The sequence below is a fragment of the Taudactylus pleione genome, unplaced genomic scaffold (assembly GCF_031769625.1).
Source record: "Taudactylus pleione unplaced genomic scaffold, aTauple2 ptg000711l, whole genome shotgun sequence".
Taxonomy (NCBI): Eukaryota; Metazoa; Chordata; class Amphibia; order Anura; family Myobatrachidae; genus Taudactylus; species Taudactylus pleione.
In genome coordinates, this window is record NW_028285113.1 from 5,830,292 (window position 1) to 5,854,038 (window position 23,747).

The window sequence follows — 23,747 nt, forward strand, 5'->3', positions numbered from 1 at the left end:
GTGTGTGTGTGTGTGAAGCTATGGGGGCAGCATGTGTGTGTGTGAGACTATGGGGGCAGTGTGTGTATGTGAGGCTATGGGGCAGTGTGTGTGTTGTGAGGCTATGGAGGCAGTGAGTGTGTGTGGCTATGGGGCAGTGTGTGATTGTGTGAGGCTATGGGGGCAGTGTGTGTGTGTGGGACTATGGGGGCAGTGTGTGTGAGTGAGACTATGGGGACAGTATGTGTGTGTGAAGCTATGGGGCAGTGTGTGTGTGTGAGGCCATGGGGCAGTGTGTGTGTGTGAAGCTATGGGGGCAGTGTGTATGTGTGTGTGTGTGTGGCTGGCTATGGGGGCAGTGTGTGTGTGAAGCTATGGGGGCAGTGTGTGTGTGTGTGTGTGTGTGAGGCTATGGGGGCAGTGTGTGTGTGTGTGAGGCTATGGGGGCAGTGTGTGTGTTTGTGAGGCTATGGGGGCAGAGTGTTTATGTGTGAAGCTATGGGGGCAGTGTGTGTGTGTGTGTGAAGCTATGGGGGCAGTGTGTGTGTGTGAGGCCATGGGGGCAGTGTGTGAAGCTATGGGGGCAGTGTGTGTGTGAGGCTATGGGGGCAGTGTGTGTGTGTGTGTGGCTATGGGGGCAGTGTGCGTGTGAGGCTATGGGGGCAGCATGTGTGTGAGGCTATGGGGGCAGTGTGTGTGTGAGGCTATGGTGGCAGTGTGTGTGTGAGGCTATGGTGGCAGTGTGTGTGTGAGGCTATGGGGCAGTGTGTGTGTGAGGCTATGGGGGCAGTGTGTGTGTGAGGCTATGGGGGCAGTGTGTGTGTGAGGCTATGGGGGCAGTGTGTGTGTGTGAGGCTATTGGGGCAGTGTGTGTGTGAGGCTATGGGGGCAGTGTGTGTGTGAGGCTATGGGGGCAGTGTGTGTGTGAGGCTATGGGGGCAGTGTGTGTGTGTGAAGCTATGGGGGCAGTGTGTGTGTGAGGCTATGGGGGCAGTGTGTGTGTGAGGCTATGGGGGCAGCATGTGTGTGTGTGAAGCTATGGGGGCAGTGTGTGTGTGTGTGTGAGGCTATGGGGACAGTGTGTATGTGTGAGGCTATGGGCCAGTGTGTGTGTGTGTGTGTGTGTGTGTGGCTATGGGGGCAGTGTGTGTGTGTGTGAAGCTATGGGGGCAGTGTGTGTGTGTGTGTGAGGCTATGGGGCAGTGTGTATGTGTGAGGCTATGGGCCAGTGTGTGTGTGTGTGTGTGTGTGTGGCTATGGGGGCAGTGTGTATGTGTGAGGCTATGGGGCCAGTGTGTGTGTGAGGCTATGGGAGCAGTATGTGTGTGAGGCTAGGGGGGCAGTGTGTGTGTGTGTGAGGCTATGGGGGCAGTGTGTGTGTGTGTGAGGCTATGGGGACAGTGTGTGTGAGGCTATGGGGACAGTGTGTTTGTGAGGCTATGGGGACAGTGTGTTTGTGAGGCTATGGGGGCAGTGTGTGTGCGAGGCTATGGGGGCAGTGTGTGTGTGAGGCTATGGGGGTGTGTGTGTGTGTAAGGCTATGGGGGCAGTGTGTGTGTGAGACTATGGGGGCAGTGTGTGTGTGTGAGGCTATGGGGCCAGTATGTGTGAGGCTATGGGGGCAGTGTATGTGTGTGAAGCTATGGGGGCAGTGTGTGTGTGTGTGTGAGGCTATGGGAGCAGCATGTGTGTGTGTGTGAGACTATGGGGGCAGTGTGTGTATGTGAGGCTATGGGGCAGTGTGTGTGTTGTGCGGCTATGGGGCAGTGTGTGATTGTGTGAGGCTATGGGGCAGTGTGTGATTGTGTGAGGCTATGGGGGCAGTATGTGTGTGAGGCTATGGGGGCAGCGTGTGTGTGAGGCTATGGGGGCAGCGTGTGTGTGAGGCTATGGGGGCAGTGTGTGTGTGAGGCTATGGGGGCAGTGTGTGTGTGAGGCTATGGGGCAGTGTGTGATTGTGTGAGGCTATGGGGGCAGTATGTGTGTGAGGCTATGGGGGCAGCGTGTGTGTGTGTGTGTGTGTGTGTGGGACTATGGGGGCAGTGTGTGTGAGTGAGACTATGGGGGCAGTATGTGTGTGTGAAGCTATGGGGCAGTGTTTGTGTGTGAGGCCATGGGGCAGTGTGTGTGTGTGAAGCTATGGGGGCAGCATGTGTGTGTGTGAGACTATGGGGGCAGTGTGTGTATGTGAGGCTATGGGGCAGTGTGTGTGTTGTGAGGCTATGGAGGCAGTGAGTGTGTGTGGCTATGGGGCAGTGTGTGATTGTGTGAGGCTATGGGGGCAGTGTGTGTGTGTGTGTGGGACTATGGGGGCAGTGTGTGTGAGTGAGACTATGGGGACAGTATGTGTGTGTGAAGCTATGGGGCAGTGTGTGTGTGTGAGGCCATGGGGCAGTGTGTGTGTGTGAAGCTATGGGGGCAGTGTGTGTGTGTGTGTGTGTGTGTGAGGCTATGGGGGCAGTGTGTGTGTGTGTGAGGCTATGGGGGCAGTGTGTGTGTTTGTGAGGCTATGGGGGCAGAGTGTTTATGTGTGAAGCTATGGGGGCAGTGTGTGTGTGTGAAGCTATGGGGGCAGTGTGTGTGTGTGAGGCCATGGGGGCAGTGTGTGAAGCTATGGGGGCAGTGTGTGTGTGTGTGTGTGTGTGTGAGGCTATGGGGGCAGTATGTGTGAGGCTATGGGGGCAGTGTATGTGTGTGAAGCTATGGGGGCAGTGTGTGTGTGTGTGTGAGGCTATGGGAGCAGCATGTGTGTGTGTGTGAGACTATGGGGGCAGTGTGTGTATGTGAGGCTATGGGGCAGTGTGTGTGTTGTGCGGCTATGGGGCAGTGTGTGATTGTGTGAGGCTATGGGGCAGTGTGTGATTGTGTGAGGCTATGGGGGCAGCGTGTGTGTGAGGCTATGGGGGCAGCGTGTGTGTGAGGCTATGGGGGCAGCGTGTGTGTGAGGCTATGGGGGCAGTGTGTGTGTGAGGCTATGGGGGCAGTGTGTGTGTGAGGCTATGGGGCAGTGTGTGATTGTGTGAGGCTATGGGGGCAGTATGTGTGTGAGGCTATGGGGGCAGCGTGTGTGTGTGGGACTATGGGGGCAGTGTGTGTGAGTGAGACTATGGGGGCAGTATGTGTGTGTGAAGCTATGGGGCAGTGTTTGTGTGTGAGGCCATGGGGCAGTGTGTGTGTGTGAAGCTATGGGGGCAGCATGTGTGTGTGTGAGACTATGGGGGCAGTGTGTGTATGTGAGGCTATGGGGCAGTGTGTGTGTTGTGAGGCTATGGAGGCAGTGAGTGTGTGTGGCTATGGGGCAGTGTGTGATTGTGTGAGGCTATGGGGGCAGTGTGTGTGTGTGTGGGACTATGGGGGCAGTGTGTGTGAGTGAGACTATGGGGACAGTATGTGTGTGTGAAGCTATGGGGCAGTGTGTGTGTGTGAGGCCATGGGGCAGTGTGTGTGTGTGAAGCTATGGGGGCAGTGTGTGTGTGTGTGTGTGTGAGGCTATGGGGGCAGTGTGTGTGTGTGTGAGGCTATGGGGGCAGTGTGTGTGTTTGTGAGGCTATGGGGGCAGAGTGTTTATGTGTGAAGCTATGGGGGCAGTGTGTGTGTGTGAAGCTATGGGGGCAGTGTGTGTGTGTGAGGCCATGGGGGCAGTGTGTGAAGCTATGGGGGCAGTGTGTGTGTGTGTGTGTGTGTGTGAGGCCATGGGGGCAGTGTGTGTGTGTGTGTGGCTATGGGGGCAGTGTGCGTGTGAGGCTATGGGGGCAGCATGTGTGTGAGGCTATGGGGGCAGTGTGTGTGTGAGGCTATGGGGGCAGTGTGTGTGTGAGGCTATGGTGGCAGTGTGTGTGTGGCTATGGGGCAGTGTGTGTGTGAGGCTATGGGGGCAGTGTGTGTGTGAGGCTATGGGGGCAGTGTGTGTGTGAGGCTATGGGGGCAGTGTGTGTGTGAGGCTATGGGGGCAGTGTGTGTGTGTGAGGCTATTGGGGCAGTGTGTGTGTGAGGCTATGGGGGCAGTGTGTGTGTGAGGCTATGGGGGCAGTGTGTGTGTGTGAAGCTATGGGGGCAGTGTGTGTGTGAGGCTATGGGGGCAGTGTGTGTGTGAGGCTATGGGGGCAGCGTGTGTGTGTGTGAAGCTATGGGGGCAGTGTGTGTGTGTGAAGCTATGGGGGCAGTGTGTGTGTGAGGCTATGGGGGCAGTGTGTGTGTGAGGCTATGGGGGCAGCGTGTGTGTGTGTGAAGCTATGGGGGCAGTGTGTGTGTGAGGCTATGGGGACAGTGTGTTTGTGAGGCTATGGGGGCAGTGTGTATGTGTGAGGCTATGGGGCAGTGTGTGTGTGTGTGTGTGTGTGTGGCTATGGGGGCAGTGTGTATGTGTGAGGCTATGGGGCCAGTGTGTGTGTGAGGCTATGGGAGCAGTATGTGTGTGAGGCTAGGGGGGCAGTGTGTGTGTGTGAGGCTAGGGGGGCAGTGTGTGTGTGTGTGAGGCTATGGGGACAGTGTGTGTGAGGCTATGGGGACAGTGTGTTTGTGAGGCTATGGGGACAGTGTGTTTGTGAGGCTATGGGGGCAGTGTGTGTGTGAGGCTATGGGGGCAGTGTGTGTGTGAGGCTATGGGGGTGTATGTGTGTGTAAGGCTATGGGGGCAGTGTGTGTGTGAGACTATGGGGGCAGTGTGTGTGTGTGAGGCTATGGGGCCAGTATGTGTGAGGCTATGGGGGCAGTGTATGTGTGTGAAGCTATGGGGGCAGTGTGTGTGTGTGTGTGAGGCTATGGGAGCAGCATGTGTGTGTGTGTGAGACTATGGGGGCAGTGTGTGTATGTGAGGCTATGGGGCAGTGTGTGTGTTGTGCGGCTATGGGGCAGTGTGTGATTGTGTGAGGCTATGGGGCAGTGTGTGATTGTTTGAGGCTATGGGGGCAGTATGTGTGTGAGGCTATGGGGGCAGTGTGTGTGAGGCTATGGGGGCAGTGTGTGTGTGAGGCTATGGGGGCAGTGTGTGTGTGAGGCTATGGGGGCAGTGTGTGTGTGAGGCTATGGGGGCAGTGTGTGTGTGAGGCTATGGGGGCAGTGTGTGTGTGAGGCTATGGGGGCAGTGTGTGTGTGAGGCTATGGGGCAGTGTGTGATTGTGTGAGGCTATGGGGGCAGTATGTGTGTGAGGCTATGGGGGCAGCGTGTGTGTGTGTGTGTGTGGGACTATGGGGGCAGTGTGTGTGAGTGAGACTATGGGGGCAGTATGTGTGTGTGAAGCTATGGGGCAGTGTTTGTGTGTGAGGCCATGGGGCAGTGTGTGTGTGAAGCTATGGGGGCAGCATGTGTGTGTGTGAGACTATGGGGGCAGTGTGTGTATGTGAGGCTATGGGGCAGTGTGTGTGTTGTGAGGCTATGGAGGCAGTGAGTGTGTGTGGCTATGGGGCAGTGTGTGATTGTGTGAGGCTATGGGGGCAGTGTGTGTGTGTGTGGGACTATGGGGGCAGTGTGTGTGAGTGAGACTATGGGGACAGTATGTGTGTGTGAAGCTATGGGGCAGTGTGTGTGTGTGAGGCCATGGGGCAGTGTGTGTGTGTGAAGCTATGGGGGCAGTGTGTATGTGTGTGTGTGTGTGGCTGGCTATGGGGGCAGTGTGTGTGTGAAGCTATGGGGGCAGTGTGTGTGTGTGTGTGTGAGGCTATGGGGGCAGTGTGTGTGTGTGTGAGGCTATGGGGGCAGTGTGTGTGTTTGTGAGGCTATGGGGGCAGAGTGTTTATGTGTGAGGCTATGGGGGCAGTGTGTGTGTGTGTGTGTGAAGCTATGGGGGCAGTGTGTGTGTGTGAGGCCATGGGGGCAGTGTGTGAAGCTATGGGGGCAGTGTGTGTGTGTGTGTGTGTGTGTGGCTATGGGGGCAGCATGTGTGTGAGGCTATGGGGGCAGTGTGTGTGTGAGGCTATGGTGGCAGTGTGTGTGTGAGGCTATGGTGGCAGTGTGTGTGTGGCTATGGGGCAGTGTGTGTGAGGCTATGGGGGCAGTGTGTGTGTGAGGCTATGGGGGCAGTGTGTGTGTGAGGCTATGGGGGCAGTGTGTGTGTGTGAGGCTATTGGGGCAGTGTGTGTGTGAGGCTATGGGGGCAGTGTGTGTGTGAGGCTATGGGGGCAGTGTGTGTGTGTGAAGCTATGGGGGCAGTGTGTGTGTGAGGCTATGGGGGCAGTGTGTGTGTGAGGCTATGGGGGCAGTGTGTGTGTGAGGCTATTGGGGCAGTGTGTGTGTGTGAGGCTATTGGGGCAGTGTGTGTGTGAGGCTATGGGGGCAGTGTGTGTGTGAGGCTATGGGGGCAGTGTGTGTGTGTGAAGCTATGGGGGCAGTGTGTGTGTGAGGCTATGGGGGCAGTGTGTGTGTGAGGCTATGGTGGCAGTGTGTGTGTGAGGCTATGGTGGCAGTGTGTGTGTGGCTATGGGGCAGTGTGTGTGTGAGGCTATGGGGGCAGTGTGTGTGTGAGGCTATGGGGGCAGTGTGTGTGTGAGGCTATGGGGGCAGTGTGTGTGTGAGGCTATGGGGGCAGTGTGTGTGTGTGTGTGGCTATGGGGGCAGTGTGCGTGTGAGGCTATGGGGGCAGCATGTGTGTGAGGCTATGGGGGCAGTGTGTGTGTGAGGCTATGGTGGCAGTGTGTGTGTGAGGCTATGGTGGCAGTGTGTGTGTGGCTATGGGGCAGTGTGTGTGTGAGGCTATGGGGGCAGTGTGTGTGTGAGGCTATGGGGGCAGTGTGTGTGTGTGAGGCTATGGGGGCAGTGTGTGTGTGTGAGGCTATTGGGGCAGTGTGTGTGTGAGGCTATGGGGGCAGTGTGTGTGTGAGGCTATGGGGGCAGTGTGTGTGTGTGAAGCTATGGGGGCAGTGTGTGTGTGAGGCTATGGGGGCAGTGTGTGTGTGAGGCTATGGGGGCAGTGTGTGTGTGAGGCTATGGGGGCAGTGTGTGTGTGTGAGGCTATGGGGGCAGTGTGTGTGTGAGGCTATGGGGGCAGTGTGTGTGTGTGAAGCTATGGGGGCAGTGTGTGTGTGAGGCTATGGGGGCAGTGTGTGTGTGAGGCTATGGGGGCAGCGTGTGTGTGTGTGAAGCTATGGGGGCAGTGTGTGTGTGTGTGTCAGGCTAGTGGACAGTGAGTATGGAAATTCTCGCCCTGGGCTCTACTTGGTCTGGAAACTGGTCCTGCATGTAGCCCACAAATGCTAGACAGCTTTATGTCTACACTGCAATTTATATTTGAATGTAGACGTGCCCTTCCCAAATTTTACATTGCCCTATCTGATGTGCAACATGGTTTTGACAGTTACTTTTTTTTTTGCTTAGATCCCAACTCACAGGGGTATATTTACTAAAGTGCGTGTTTTTAGAAGTGGCCCATAGCAACCAATCAGATTCTAGCTATTATCTAGAAGGTGCTAGATACATGATAAGTAGAATCTATGGGCAACAACTCCACTTGTAAAAACCTGCACTTTAGTAAATATACCCCAGAATCTCCTACAAACTGTGCAATTTAACGAACTACAAATATTAGTGGTCATTTATGATACTGCGGAAATGTGAGTCAGCATCTTATACACTGTTTTGTGAAGTTTTGCGCCTATCTCTGCAGCATTGCACTTGTTTGAAATTAATTTCAAGGTCTGAAGGGTGTAGATTTAAGAGTGGTGTGAGATCCCCCTATGTCACCATCATTCAGAAGCTACACATACCAATGTAATAAATCAAATATATATGAAAATGATGCATGAAATTATGACTGATTGATGACCACTTACACTAATTTTCTTTTTGTTTGAGAATGTCCATTGTAATTAGTACAGGGGATAGTAGGTGGGATACAGATAGTAGAAGTAGTGACTATTTCCAGCATGTACATTTCCGTCTCAGACGCAGAGAGTTCGCCCTTGGATACGTCACAAAGCAGTAAGTCAGCGTGCACCTATGTACACTCACAGCAGACAAACATGTTTTCACCCAAATAAAAGTCCTCTTCCCCATATGTGAGCCTCACTGTGGGCCTGATTTTGATTCTGACGCACCTCTAGCTGCAGACGTTTCTCACTATTATCAGCGGACTGCACAAGTGCACCTAGACAGAGGATATGATGGTGGGCAGCATGGTTGGCGTAATGGTTAGCATATTACTGCCTCACAGACCTGAGTAATAAATAAGAGCGACCAGGTTCGCTCAGTGCGTGGTCAGATCTCATTGTGGCAGCTACTATGGGAAAGATCTGTATTATGGGAGAATCATGGGCACGTATCCTGACTCCAGGCGCACGTATGACAGACGCCTGGCTTATGACGGATCTTTTGCACCCAGCACGGGATACGGTGTAAAGCTGGTTACACACTATACAATATATCGCTCCTCCGCAGATCAAACCTATATATCATACATATTTTCCCATCTGATGTTCCGAACAGGACAATGCAATGAATGACCGTTGTACACCGGATCGGGCAGTGTGTATGGCGGACGCGATGTATGGTTACATCACATCGCACTGTCACATGGTGTAGTGTGTACCCAGCTTTAGTGCCGATTCTAATGATGACCGTCGCAGCTGCTGATGGTAAGACAGTGGGTATTAGTATTGTGTGACTGCTCACATTAGCATAAGGTAGTCACTCTGGCTGTCTCCGACTCTCAATCAGGCCCTGTATGTGACATGCTGTCATTTTACAGGTATTAATTATCATTAGACTGTTCATATCTGTCATTGTATTGGCAAGTTTATAAATCAATGTGGGCCCACACCTTCTGCATCCTGTGTTACCTGTGATTGAGTCACATTGACAATCGCTATCCACACCCGGGTGATGACACCCTATACTATTGCGCAATACTCCCTGAGGACATACCCAGCCTTTCAGACACAATAGATAAGGATTATCAGCCAAGTCTCAGGGACTATCATTAAATTGCCCCTACTTTGGCATTTGTTTAAGGTTTTATAAAGAATGGAAGTAGCCTTGCTTTTGTCCCATATGTTATAATTCCATGTAGATTATATATAAGATATTGCAGTATAGTTTATACGGATGATACCACATCCATCCCTTTTCCACATGTCCGCTGAAATATAAATTGTCTGTTGTTTCTTGCCATATTATAAATAGGATTCCCTCTTTTTGGCACGTGTCTCACTGTGCCTCTGTCATTTGACCTGTTTTGAATACATCATTCAGCTTATATATAGAACTGCTTATAATATGACCACAAGGCCTTAGAACATATGTTTTATATGAATGAGCTCCTAGTCACATTTTATTATTCAGAACGGTGAGCACGGACATGAAACATTTTCTCTATACATACTGTACCAGACAAACACAGCAGGGATCCTAGTATGGCCTAGATATGGTTTATAACCGAAGACAACCACTTGGGATATACATGTTGGATGTGTGTTTGTGTATATTCATCCACTGGCTCCTCATATCTCCTGGAATTGTATTCAAATGACTTCTCACTCACAAAGCCCTTTACAAGGTAAGTTTTCGGCACCCTGGAGGCCGGAATGCCCGGCGATCAAAATAATGGCTCCGAAATCCCAGCACAAGAATAATGACTGCCGGCATCCCAATGGTAAGTATTAGGGAGAGGGTTAGTGGCTAGGTTTAGGCACTAGGGGGGTGGTTAGGGTTAGGCTGCATGGGAGGGTTAGGCTGTGGGGGGCATTTAGGGTTAGGCTGCGGGGGGCGGTCAGGGTTAGGCTGCTGGGGGAGGGATAGATTGTGTGGGGGGGATTAGGTTGCAGTGGTGGAGGGTTTAGGGTTAGCATGCTTACCTTATCATGCCGGGTTGCCGCTGTTGGTATTCTGATTGCCTATATCCCAATCACCGGGATACCGTGCCCAACCCCTTTACAATGCCAATCTCATCTCAAAATACTCTCCCTCTTGCCCTTTTAAGGCCCCCATACATGGCACAATATGCATGCCGATGCGACAGATCGGCACAATATATAGGTATTATGTCATGCCGTGTATGGGCACGATATCGTACCTGATATCATGCTGTGCACTCCCGCGGGATCGTACATCACATCCCCAGGTCTTCCTGCAAAACCATCTGACCTGGGATGCGATGTACGATCCCATTCAGATGAAGGAGGGGGAAGCCGGCATATCGTGTGGTCTGTGGGGACCAGTGACAGCACGATCCGTCTGCCGACGGATTGGCAGACGCCCTACACTGTGCATCGCACCGTGTATGGCCACCTTTAGATCTACATCTGAGTCTCTTTTGATTATCACTCTTACAACTGACTTCTTAGATAATCCTTATAGGTAAAAATATACTATTTAACTCACACTTAAACTATTTATAAAATTACACAGGAAAATACTTGAGATCTTCAAACAGTTTATTTATACATAAGGTAACAATTGAAATGAAATGTATATGCTTCAGACATGAGAGGAGAATAATAATGCAAGTTAATGTGGAACTCCAATAAATAATGCTATTGTGTACAGTAGTTAGGAATAGACAATTGCCAAAGGGAGCGGCATAAAACAATAAGCCCCTCCCTTTGAAAATGTAGGTCGGTTCCAGATCGTTTTTACTTAAAGTACACACTTACCAAGTAGGTAATGATATGTTATGGAACTCCAGCTTGCCATCAACAAGTATGTGAACCCTGCAGCCTTGCCTCACCACTATGTATGTATAACCTGTAAGTGTTTATAGTAGATCCACTTTGCTACTTTGGACTTAATACATCAATGCCTGGCATATATGTCTCCCTACTGACGCGTTTCATCTGAGGTGCTGAGATTTTTTTCAAATTTAAAACCGGTGCCCCCCTTAGTGTGAACCAGCTACGGCTGTATAGCTCTGGTTATTGATGTTACATCTGGGGGATTTGGGTGAGGGTTGTTGTGGGTTATTTATTTTAGTTATATATTTTAAAACACAAGATGAGACCGTTATAATCATCCAATGCTAAACTTGCACCAATGTTATGGATGTGCAGAAGATATGCCTCCAAAAAGGTGTATCTTACGGTTGCTGTAATTCTAAAGCTGGGTACACACTGGGCTATATATATCGGCCGTTCAATCGAACGGTTGATATATCGCAGTTGCGTCGTTAGTTGTGTACCTCCCCATATGGCCACAGACATATTGTATATCTGCAGATGTATCGGTGCAGCTGCTGGTGTGTACGGACGACCAGGCAGTAAGTGACAGCTGAACTGGGTGAGCAAATTTAAATGCTGTGACTGGGCGGACACCTACCAATCATCAGTTAGGACGGTCTAGTGTGTAACCAGCATAACTCAACACGTCTCTAAGGTGCCTGCTTAACTTTACTGTTGCAAGTGAATGGCCGCAAATCTGCCTCTCCAGGCGCAGTGGAACTCAAACTTCAGGCTCCAGTTTTGGTACATGAGCAGCACACCAAAGTGCATTATTACGTGGGGCAAGTGGTCTCCTGTCAGACTGTAAATTAGCCTCATGGTCTGTACAACTTCCGTGAGAATAGTTACTGCACACGTCATAGAGATACGTCTATCACTTCTTGATAGCTTCATTCAACCTTCTGGTAATGCACCTTAGGGCTTGTTCTAATTAACATGTTAGAAGTGTTCTCAATCATTTTCCCATGTTGAGTGCTGACAAATGGAAACCTCTCCCTAAATGCTGCTGGCAAAACTAAACACGGCAATGTGAGAAAGTAGTGCTCACACAGATCCTTGGCATCGCCTCTGACCTGCGTTCCAGCGCTGCTCGTGTTTCAACAATTAGTTCATTTACATGTCATGTGACCAAACCAATAGTCTGAACCTTACAGCCCATTATACTGAAGCAAATATTACTATGACTTTCATTGTATTAATGACTCAAAACATCAAAGACAACTCTGCTCTGTGTATTCTCCTGTATGAATGGATATTTACCACAATCATCCAAGTCTTACTTAAGCGGGTACACAATGGAGCGATGTCGGGCCGATATGCCGCTTCGCAACGACATATTGCCTACATCGCTCAGCCTGTACGCATGTTTGCACGCTCCCGCGGTCGCTAGTGCCGGGCGCCAGGTTTGATGTGTTGCACATCAATCCTAGCGATCTCATTAGCGGCCAGGGCATTGTTAATTGCGTAATGGTGGTCGTTAAGTCATTTATTAAAGTTGTTCAGTGTGGACGCATAATCGCTGTTGATGGACATTCGTTCCGATGTCAGAACGAATGCCTGTCACTCCTGTGTGTACCCATCTTTACTCTTTCTGGGCTGTCACTGACATGCTAGATCGCTCTGTTCTGCTGCCACTGACTGCAGTAACTACTTTGCTGGTAGGAGACCATAACCTACCTTGGTATATATTAAATATTCCCTAGGAGAAACATAAATCATGTGTAACTTGTTATTGCTTTCAGAGTCCGTAATATCAAGTCTCCTAAAGAATGGAGACGTTGCCCATAGCAACCAATCGACTTCTACCTAGCAATATTCATAGGGCGGAATTCAATTCTTTTCATCCCCTATCGCGTCCGACTGAGCTATTCTATTCTTGCTCCTGTCGGGCGCGATCAGCTGCCAAGCGCTACATTTCAGCTCGCAGCCCCTGGGGGATGAGAGCTGAAATGTGCGAAAAGTGACATGTTTGGGCGCCCAAACATCACTTTTCGTGATCGCGCCCAGCACTTTGGTCGGGGTTAGCCGTTTTACGCGGCTAAACCCGACCACTTTGGGTGCGATCAGCGTGAAACGCTGGCACAATTGAATAGCGGCCCGCGATCTCCTGTCACTTTAGACGGGAGATGCGGGCCGCAAAATCAATTGAATTCCGCCCATAGGATGTACTTGAGAAAAACTAGCTAGTATTTAGTGTCTTCTGTCGTAGCCGTGTCTGTGACTTTATGCTTATGCTAGAATCAGTCCTTCCCCTGGCGTACAAACATGCATCTAGGTGGCTGCCATTGGGAGCACCATAGGCACTTGCACCAACTCCATGCTAGGTGCAGAATCTCAGTATGGCCTCCAATGTATGCTCTCCTGCGACACACCGGCTACACTCCCATAACACACCCATCAGACGGAATATCTTCTCGCATCTGTTTAGTTATTGCCCAGGAACACCCAATGCATTCCAGAGTTATGCGGCTCAATGGGTTGTGCGGTTGTGCGCAGACACCATGATGGGAATGCGCTGGGTGATATTCTAGGTATTTGGATGCATTAGCTTACTGTGAGGCGGTAAACTAATCATTGTACCACCGTGTTTCATGAGCCGCCGTCACAGCTCTCCTCCATTGCGGGTCTCGGTCATTGCTAGGCGACCGGGACACCTCGTTACGCAAGCTGCATTATTTGGTGGTCCCAGTGGTTGCTAGGCTACCGGGACTCTTTGCAGTTGCAGTGCCTTCTGGTTCTATATTTGTTACTGCAGCTGCAATTCATATTTTTAATTAAGCTGATTGGCTTTCAGTGCTGTTAAAAGGAAATCAGTTCAACACTTCCATGCTGGTGATAGTTCTTCTTGGAGCCTTGTCAGTCGGTCCCTGTTCTTGGTTACTGTTCCTGATATCCTCCTGAAGGATTTACTCAGCTAAGTGTTTCACCACTGTGCATTACCTCTGCTGATATGTACTCCTTACTGCTGTGTGACCTGTGACTTCATTAGCTGCTGAGCAATCCACCTGTGCCTTGCTGGAATCACTGTTTTAATACCACTGCTGTATTGGGTTACTGTGCTATGCTGCTGCTGCAATAATAGTGGCTGTGTTTAACCATTGCTACTGCATTAAGAACTGTGGTGCAGATCTGAATCTAGTATCACTTGCATTCCACCTGTGCTGCACTTCAAGAACTGTATTACTCTACATGATTCTTTGCAATCCTTCAAACAGGCTCTCAAGACCCACTACTTCATCAAAGCCTTCCAGCTATCATTCTAACTCCCTGCTACATGCTCCTTCGTCCCCATCTGTGTCAAACCCGTTTGTCTTCCCCTCCCTTTTAGAATGTAAGCTCTTACGAGCAGGGCCCTCTACCCTCTTGTGCTTCTCCCTACTTTAGTTTCATCTACTTCTTACTCCCCACTAGGGCACCTAACACTTGGTTGCTTATCTGGGTGTTATGTTCGCTAATGTAGCAATATATATTATCCATGTCCTGGTCCTGTATTGTATTGTTCTGTAAGTTGCTTGTCTACAATTTGTTTATGTACTTTGTAAGGTGCTGCGGAACACTTGTGGCGCCATTATAAATAAATGATAATAATAATAATGATGTCCATAACCTCTGTCTGCATATTTCACCCTTGTGCCAGTGTACTGGACAAAACTAGTGGTTGTTGTCAGTACTTCAGTTAACTGTGTCCTTGCCATATTACTGTTGCTTATACACTACTATTCCAGTTATTACCTTGTGATCTCCTGTCGCATAAGCCTCTACTATTCGGATGTAGAAGACCTGGCGGCCTCCTAAGTACTGGTGTGTGCTTCTAACACTAAGGGAACAGCAGGTGGTTGTTATAGGCACAAGACCCTCTATAGAGGGACTCTAGGGGTCTTATGTAACAGTGCAGGAGTTTCATAACACTGTGCTGCCCAGTTTGCCATGAAGGGCTTGATACTGAGGCTGACTTATCCGCAGATGCGGATGGATCTTGTGGATTTCAGCATAATATACACAACGCAAAAGAAAGTAATTAGCGACTGGGCATGCGCCAGATCTAACTTACATTGACTGACTGAGAACATCACAGCGAACAGATTTATCTGTATTTTGACGGACTGCACATTACGTGAAATGGGAGTTTCTTGGCGGAGACCATGTTTTGTCAAGGAACGGCCCCATTTCGTGGGAGTGGCAATTCAACGTCATGCGTGATGCGTAGACTGCCATGGGCCTACAGAAAAGAGATTACACGTGTCGGAATCCGGCTCTGGTGTGAAAACACAGATTTGAGGGAATATTTTCTATTTTTCTTGTGACCGTTCAGAAGTGTGATGTGTGTATAATAATTATATAAATATATTATTATATGTTCCTTGTTATTTTAACAAGCTTAACACATGTAATGATCACTGTTATGTCATTTTAATTCCAGGGACCAAAGTGAAAAGAACTGAAGCAACAGACATCCCATGCACTCAGCTGTCCATGTCCTTGTTTGATTGTCTGTACAAAGAGAATATCGTCCGGGAAGGTGGAGTTATTTCAAAGTGCCTCGATGAATATGTTGATGACTTCACTATTTCAGACGAACTTCGTAAGGTACAGATCCAAATTATTTTCTATGTGTTATTATCTGTATGTTTACTATAGTCTGTATCTGTATCATACTTGCCGACTATCTGGCTGCTCCTTCCGGGAGGGAGCAGCCAGATCGGCAGGACAGGGGGACGTGGCCGGCAAAAAGGGGGCGTGGTCAGGTGGGCTGATGACATTTGCGGGGCATGATGGGGGCGGAGCTACGCAATCGCGTCATTTTGGCCCCGCCCTTGCTACACACTGCCGATAAAACAGGCATTGTGAAGCAGGGGGCGGGGCCAAAATTACACGATTCAGCGTGAATTGCGTCACCGGCCCCCGCTGCGGGGGTTTAACAGGTAATTGCGGGGGGGCCGGGGGGGGGTCGGTGGCAGCTGGGAGGCTTGCCTGCCTTCTGGGAGGCCGGGAGCTGCACCAGTTTATCGGGAGGCTCCCAGCCGAATAGGGAGGGTAGGCAACCCTGATCTGTATTATATATAAACACACAAATTCAGTACACAATAAATACCTAGAGGTCAATTTACTAAAGTGAGAGTTTTTAGAAGTGAGTTTTAGAAGAGATGTTGCCCATAGCAACCAATCAGATTCTAGCTATTCTCTTCTAGAAGGTGCTAGTTAAATGTGAAGTAGAATCTGATTGGTTGCTATGGGCAACATGTCTACTAAAACTCATTTCTAAAAACACTCACTTTAGTAAATTGACCCCCTAGTATCATGATGCACATACAGTATGTAGGCCATTGATTTAGAAGTATGTTCTTTATATTGGTTAGTCGGTTTGTCCAAGCCTTGGCACGGGAGTTAGAGCTGAGAAGTTGCTGATACTATGCTGCTGTAAATCTCTGAGATTTGAGCAATTGACCCTTTATGCATTAGCAACCATCAATTGTATGGTGTACAAGGGGAGGACGTCTATGTACTTTTATAATATGTAACCAAATAAATTTCCCTGGACCGCGGCATTATTTGTCAATGTTACCCCTTGCGTATTCATAAATGCAGTGTATAAAATGAAGAATTTTTAAACTGTCCTTATAGGACAACATGAAGAATAAGGAATTTATTCTGAACCTTATTAAGACAATGTGTGACGGTCTCATAAAACTCAATTATCACACTTACTTCAGAAAGCTGGTCAATTGTGCAGTCCACTTTTGATCAAGAAAGATAGATATATATATATATATTATTAGTATCCTATTTCCACGTAAATTTTTCTCGTGAAAAAACGGGATTTTAACACCATTTTTGACAATTTATCTGATTAGTGCCGCCACCGTGTTTTTTTTTTTTCATCAGAAAAATTTCCCGTTTCACCCCAAAACACACCGGTTCCGTGAAACCTGTGCATTTTCGCAATCATGGCAACAAAAACGGGGCTGATTTTGGGGATTTTGTTTCGCCTGCCTGAAGCAGGTGAAACACAATCCCCGATAAGTGCCGGCTTTTGGGACTAATTGGATAGCCCCTGCCTGATCAATTAGCTGCTGCAAATTACAGCTTCTATTAGGATACCGACCGAAGAGAAATAAAGTTCCCAATTATTCAGCAGCCGGATTCCTTCTACGGCTCAGGCCACTGTTGATGATGTCTCTGTATAAATAGACAATGTTCTTGTTAAGGCATACAGTATTACTTCTTTTCCCGTTGTGTCTTTGTGTATAAGGTGTTACTTCTGGAAGATTCTGAAAAGTTTGACATTTTCAGCCCATCAGATAGAGAAGAGTTTCTCTTCCGTCTTTTCAAGCACCTGTGTCTTGGGGGAGCCGTCTGCCAGTTTGAGGATGTGATTGACCCATATATAGAAACCACAAAATCAATATACAAGGAACTACTGAGGTATGATGGCGGTATCTACATACTTTAATACAGGATGTGGCAAATGTCCTTATAACTGGGAGATACAGTTGTGTCCACATCTTCCTTATGCATTAAACAGCCCTAGTAGTGCCATGTCGTAGCTTTGTAGCGCAGACTGTCCTTTCGTGCAACTTTTTACCTACAAATGCGTTTTATTCGCAAAGCTATGTGTATAGAACACACAAGCAGCTTCTGCTGAGTAAAATGCGGAATGCCTATATTCTGTGTGTGACTGCGGGTGTATCTGAATGCGAAATGCTACGTTACAGTGTCACAGCTGTAACGTATCATTTTGCATACAGATACTCCCGCAGTCGCACACAGCATATAGACCATGCCGCATATCATTTTAATCAGCAGAAGCTGCTTGTGCGTCCTGCTCACATCACTTTGCGAATAAGACAATATGAAGGTAAAAAGTCAAATGAAAAGAAGCTCAGCGCTACCAAGTCGCACGTCACTCACGCGTTATAGAGCATAGAGGATAGATGTATGTGCACACATTTGTAGCAGTAAATTTAAGAAAGAGAATCCAGGTGTGGTCTATACAAGGAATATTTAGATCACCGTATAATTGCCTTATTAATTATGCTAAAACAAACAATACTTCATGGACAGAAAAATCCAATGGTCATCAATCAATAACCAGCGAGGGATCGTCTCTAGAGAAAACATGGAGATATTGCCTATAGCAATCAATCAGCTTCAACTTATTTTATAGAATGCACTAAATGGTAACTATAAGCTGATTGGTTTCTATGGGCCCCACTTTTTCTATTTAGGAGGTTTGACATCTCCCCCTAGATCTGAAACGTGTGGGACCTTGAACAGCATTTGTACTTCCAGTGTCAGGTGATTGGTGGCCAATGGTTATTCTCATTGCTATATATCTAGATGAGCTTTCTGATACCTACCTTAGAACCAGCTGGTGACCAATCATAAGCAATGTAGGCTCCTCCTATTTTCCTTTAGTCCAGCTGTGCTCTACCTCATTGATATTCAAACTCCATAACAAGAATGCCTTTATATCCTGATCTAAGGGGTAAATTGACTAAAGTGACAGTTTTTAGTGGAGATGTTGCCCATAGCAACCAATCAGATTCTAGGGACTCGGAGTGTACCTGGAACTGGAGCTGGTAGAACCTGTGGAGTAGAAGTAATATGTGGGCATATAATGGGATATAGTGAAGAGGTGGATTTTGAGAGGGAGAGTCTGGTCAGGCATGGTGGGGAACAATCCAGGAGAAGATTAGGACCCATCTGGGCATGCATGATGTGGGTGCGAAAGGGCTTATCAACATGAAAACAATACTATGTGGTCTGCCTAAAATGACCACTAAATACACAGTTCTGCCAGCACTAAGATTTAGTTAAAAACCTGACACTATTGTGAAGCCTTCAGTTACCCCCGAAATACAATCATAACTTGAGCGAATCGCAGATCCTGTAAACCACACAATTCCTTGCAGAAATGTAGCATTTTAGAAAAACCAAACCCATCTGTAGGTGAATTCTTTAAGAACGTAAAGACATCAATTTCATTATTTTTAAACAATGTTCACGGTCTTACCCTCCCTTTTCCTTGTGACCTCACAGAAAGTAGTCCCTTGGTATGCTGATCTGTACTATCACCGTTTTACTGCCCTTTTGCTGAATTACATACCTAGTAAGGAATTCTTAAACCCGTATAACCTTTCTCTTGAGCATGGCAGACACTTGATTGTAGATTTTCTCATAGTACTGGAGCAATTAAACGTGGACGCAGATGCATCTGTCTGGCAGTGTCGCTTTTCCGGGTGCCGGTGGGCTGGCAGAAATATGCAAAATGATGATAATGACTGTTAATAGCATTATATAGCTGCTGGTTGGCTGTTTGCAGGTTGACCTCAAGCTGATTAGTACTTATATCGTTAGCATTGTAGCTAGATTAAAATTAATTATTGAATTTAGCAGAATGCTGTTTGCATTACTTATTTGCCATATCCACATGGACTGCTACAGGAAGACCATGACCATTTCATTGTTAAAGGAGTACGGATGTGAGGAGCTGTGTTTTTGTTCTTTTTGTTTTTGTTATGGTGAACGTGACTTTTGCATTATACATGTATTTTAGCAATATTTAATAATGAGACCTTTTTCTCTCTTGTTTGTCTGACCACATTACCCTTTTTGTACACAATATAGTAATGGGTTTGTAGATTGTGAGCAAATATTGTAATGGAATTTCTGCATTTAGTACCAACGGGTTCGGTATGATTTACTGCGGGAGCCCTAAACCTAACCCTCCCCCCCCCCCACAGCTGTCCGTGCCCGGCTTCCCTTCGATCGGTAAGGTAAAATGACAGGCGTCGTGATTTCGACGTCCGTCGTTTAACCCTTGCCGGGATTAGACAGCCGGGAAGCCGGCGGTCGAGATTCCGTCCGTCTGCTTCCCGTACCAACACCTAATGCTCGTGTATTCAATGCTTCTGTCAGGTGTAAATACACATCCCGGTACACCTGGCTTCAGCACTATTTTGAATTCTATATTTTTTTAGTTGTTCGCTAGACGTCCTGAATCTACATATGGGTGCAAGTATGTGCCCATCTTTTTCTAGTTAGCCCAAAGATGCAACTAAGTGTGCTGTATGGTGTTTTAATAAAAAAAAGAGAAGACCTTGTAGGGGTATATTTACTAAAGTGCGGGTTTTTAGAAGTGGAGATGTTGCCCATAGCAAAAAATCAGATTCTCTCTAACATTTAACTAGCACCTTCTAAAAGATAATGGCTAGAATCTGTTTGGTTGCTATGGGCAACATCTCCACTTCTAAAAACCCTCACTTTAGTAAATATACCCCGTCAGAAAACTCGCATTCTCTTTACCAAAGCTCCTGATTCCCTATGGATCGCAACTGCGTATGCAATTGCGATTACGCATGCAGTTCAACTGTGATAATATGCTAATCCATTGCAATCGCAATGCCATCGCAGCACCACTTTACTTAGCACACATCCATAATGTTTAGCAAAACTGCGAAACCATCGGTACCATCGCAGCCTCCTGCACACTTACACCAGCTCTGACCTTACTAAGGAATTGCTAACTTCATTGCACGCTATGAGTCCTCAAGCTGCGTACGTCATCGCAGTGTCTAATTTATGCACGCCCCTGTAACGGTGTTCGAACGCACTAGGACACCTGCATTTCGCAGACCACTCACCCCCCCACCCCGTCAACTCCCACAAACGGCATTTACTGTTGATGACTCTACGATGGGTCTGCATAGTGGCATGTGACCACCTCGCACCCCAGGCCTGAGAATGGTGAGCGCAGGTTTGCACCCCAAATCTAGGAGTGGCTAGTGCAGTGGATTTATGACTTTGTTTATTTAGTTCATTTTTAATTAACAATTTTGTGATCACAGCTCTGTCATGCATCCCTGTGTAAACTCATTTATTTTAACCTGTGTCAGATGCTATTTTGGTAGTATGATATCAGCTATGTTTTTGGTAACTGGCTTATGGCTTTTAAAAGGTAAGACACTGTTAACATGTCTTCAGTTTAAACTCTGTGATAGCAGCTACAGGTTCCCATAAGTATGACGGATAGTGTAGGACCTGCAGAGAAATGGGGTCCCGTGATGTGGGCTGTATATATATTTGTAGAGGATTTATAGAATGGCAATCTAGTTAAAGTCTCAAATAATATTGCACCGTAGTGCAAAATATATTTATATACAGTCCAGTTGGTGCTAACAGGTGTAACACTCTAGTCCTTCTGGTGAAGGTGGCAGCAGTCTTTCCGTGTTCCCGAATGGCAATCAGGATAAATGTGATCTGGAAGTAGGGTTGGAAAGGACATGCGCCTAATAGTGTAGTAATTTATGAAAAATTAGCACGTGCTCAAATATAAATGTGCGTACCAGAAAATAAAACGTTTTCGCTTATCTGTGGTGCTTTTACTGAAACCATGTGGTGAAATTCCGGGTCTATTTCACCACATGGAGTTCCAGTAAAAACACCACAGATAAGCGAAAAAGTTTTATTTTCTGGTACGCACATTTATATTTGAGCATGTGCTAATTTCTCATAAATTACTACACTATTAGGCGCATGTCCTTTCCAACCCTACTTCAATATTTATAGATATAGATGTATGTATGTATGTATGTATTATAAATGTCAACAAAATATACCTAACTCAGAAATTACAGTATATGACCAAGATTATTTTAAACGTCAAGAGGAATTGATAAAATTACAAGCTTTCTGATCTATTTAGCTTGCATGAGCTGGTGTACGTTCATAAACCTATGCTTCCAAGGTCATGCATTATTACAGAATATAGCCTACTGAAAATTTCTAAATAATGTAACTTTTTTTTTTTTTGGTGTAATACAGTGTTTAAGGGCATGAAAGCCCGCTATTTATTAAAACATTTTGACAAATGAAATTCATAACCCAATATATGTGGGAAATGGGAAACAGATGGGAAATGTGGGACAACAGGATTTTTAATGAGGACAATTTGGCTAATTAAAGATCTAACAGACAAAAATAAGTATAAAGGGGTCTTTATGTAAGTCATGTGACCGTGAACCGTTTATTCTTACTTTGCGTCCGTGATCTCTCCCAGAGTGCTCCGTACATGGTGAATGATGCTGCGATGGTATTCCTGTGGATGTTTTAGCTATAAATGATGTTTGTCTGTCTAGTACAGTGTGGGCCTGGTGTGAGTGAAAGAGGTTTAACATTAGGAATTATTCATTTAAGAAAACAAATCTATGGCTGCCTAGAACATAGCACCTCATGGAAGTTAATATAGCAAACATGACCTCTAAGTGAACCATTCACTACAAACACAAAAACCTATAAGTTACTTTTATGATGGAAAATAGGAGTAGAAAAAACTCAAAGGTTCACTGTTATCGTTCTCTTACCAATAGTTATTAAAGGAGGAAAAGGAAACAAGCAGTACAAGCCTTGTATGTGCTTTATTATATCAGGCTTGCCTTGTACACAGTCACACACAGACTTACACATAATAGCTTCCATTCAGCTTGAAATTTTCCCAGACTGGTGTAGCATCTGTGCCCCATAAGCCTTGTGAAATGGCCCAGGCACTGGAATCTGACGGCACTGCTCCTTAATCAGACCGCCATACCAGTATGCAGTCAGATTGGCGACGACGCTAAAAATGTTGACATCTGCAAAATATCGACACGCATAGAATGTCGTCATATGATATGTTGACATTGTCAAAATTGTTGACGTTAGGGTTAGACTTACTTTAAAACTACATTGTCGACATTTAGTCGGTGTCGACATGATGGGCATGTTGACATGTTCGCTGTCAACATAATGACCATGTAGACATTCTCATGTCAGTATTATAAATGTCGACCTAAGCCACCATACCATGTTTATAGATGCGGTGGTCATATCAATTGAAAGCAGGTCTGCGTACTGTACATGGAACATTGGTGACAATAAGCATTTTTGTTACTGTAACGGAAGGCAGGTCATTCTATAGAATCAGATATTGGGAGGTTACCTAGAGCAGTGTACAATTTAGCTTTGTTTTGCTGTCATTTTGCAGTTATTTGTATAGCGCACACATATTCCATAGCGCTTTGCCGAGCATACTTAGCCATTCATATCAGTCACTGCCCCAGTGGAGCTTGCAGTCTTTGGGGCAGATGTGTTGTGCCGATATAGCTCTTCATACTTCACCTCTTATCGAGCCGAAAACCGGAAGCGATGATGCCAAGATTTATTTACATCACGGCCGCTGGAGTGTTGGAGAGAACCCCCCCCTTCCCCAGGCGCTTCGGGACTTTCAGGGATCTCCGAAGAACATCAGCCTAGTACTGATGCGCTGTGTCTTACCTCCTGACTGACACCACTGCACATGCTGGACCCCCAGGTTAGCACATATACCGCCGGTAATCCTGCTGATATGTGAAAAAACGATTAGCCACAAAAGTGCACCTATCCTTTATTTTGTAACATTGCAATGGTTATCCGACACCATACGTGAGATGTTTGCAGGTACCATAGTCATTTTCTCTAGGTTATCTTTTTTCTTACATACTGAGGAACTTACCAATGTATTTTTGGAGTAAGTGTGGAAACCAGAGCGGGATGTAGTTATGTCACAATCCCGACAGCAGCATGCCGACTAGGGATTTATGATGGGCGTCGAAATACTGACGCCTGTCATAATCCCAATGCCAGAATCCAGGACGACGCTTGCCCGAACAAAGTAAGTCTGGGGCACCCGTCCTGTTAGCTGCGGGGGAGGGGCGGGGAGGGTTAGGTCTATGGCAATTAGCAGGGTTAGGATTAGGGGATGCTTAGAGTTAGGCACCCCTAGGTGGGGTTAGGGTTAGGCACCCCCAGGGAAAGGTTAGGTTTAGGCACCACCCCCCTGGGAGGGTTAGCTTTAGGGAGCGGTATGGGGGGGTTAGGGTTAGGCACCCCCCAAGGAGAGGTTAGGGTTAGGCACCACTAGGGGGGGAGGGGGGACAGGGGAGGTTAGGATACTTACCTGCCTCTGTCGGGATTTTCATCCTGTCGGGCAGCCGCTGTTGGGACTTGAACTGCCGCCGGCATTTCAATCCCATTCCACTAGAGCACCCGGATAAAACTGGTCTGATGCCATCATACAGATGGGTCTACATACATCCTGGCGCGTTAAACAG

The 23,747-nt window shown here is 47.3% G+C and overlaps 1 protein-coding gene across 1 annotated transcript in view; it reads left to right on the forward strand.

The window, feature by feature from the left end:
* Positions 1 to 23,747, forward strand: part of CFAP300 (cilia and flagella associated protein 300) — a 65,241-nt gene that overhangs the window by 15,038 nt on the left and 26,456 nt on the right. Inside the window, exons 4-5 of the mRNA XM_088456662.1 lie at positions 15,041 to 15,207; positions 16,871 to 17,043. Of these exons, the coding sequence (XP_088312788.1) occupies positions 15,041 to 15,207; positions 16,871 to 17,043 (340 nt within the window). The remainder of the gene's footprint in view (positions 1 to 15,040; positions 15,208 to 16,870; positions 17,044 to 23,747) is intronic.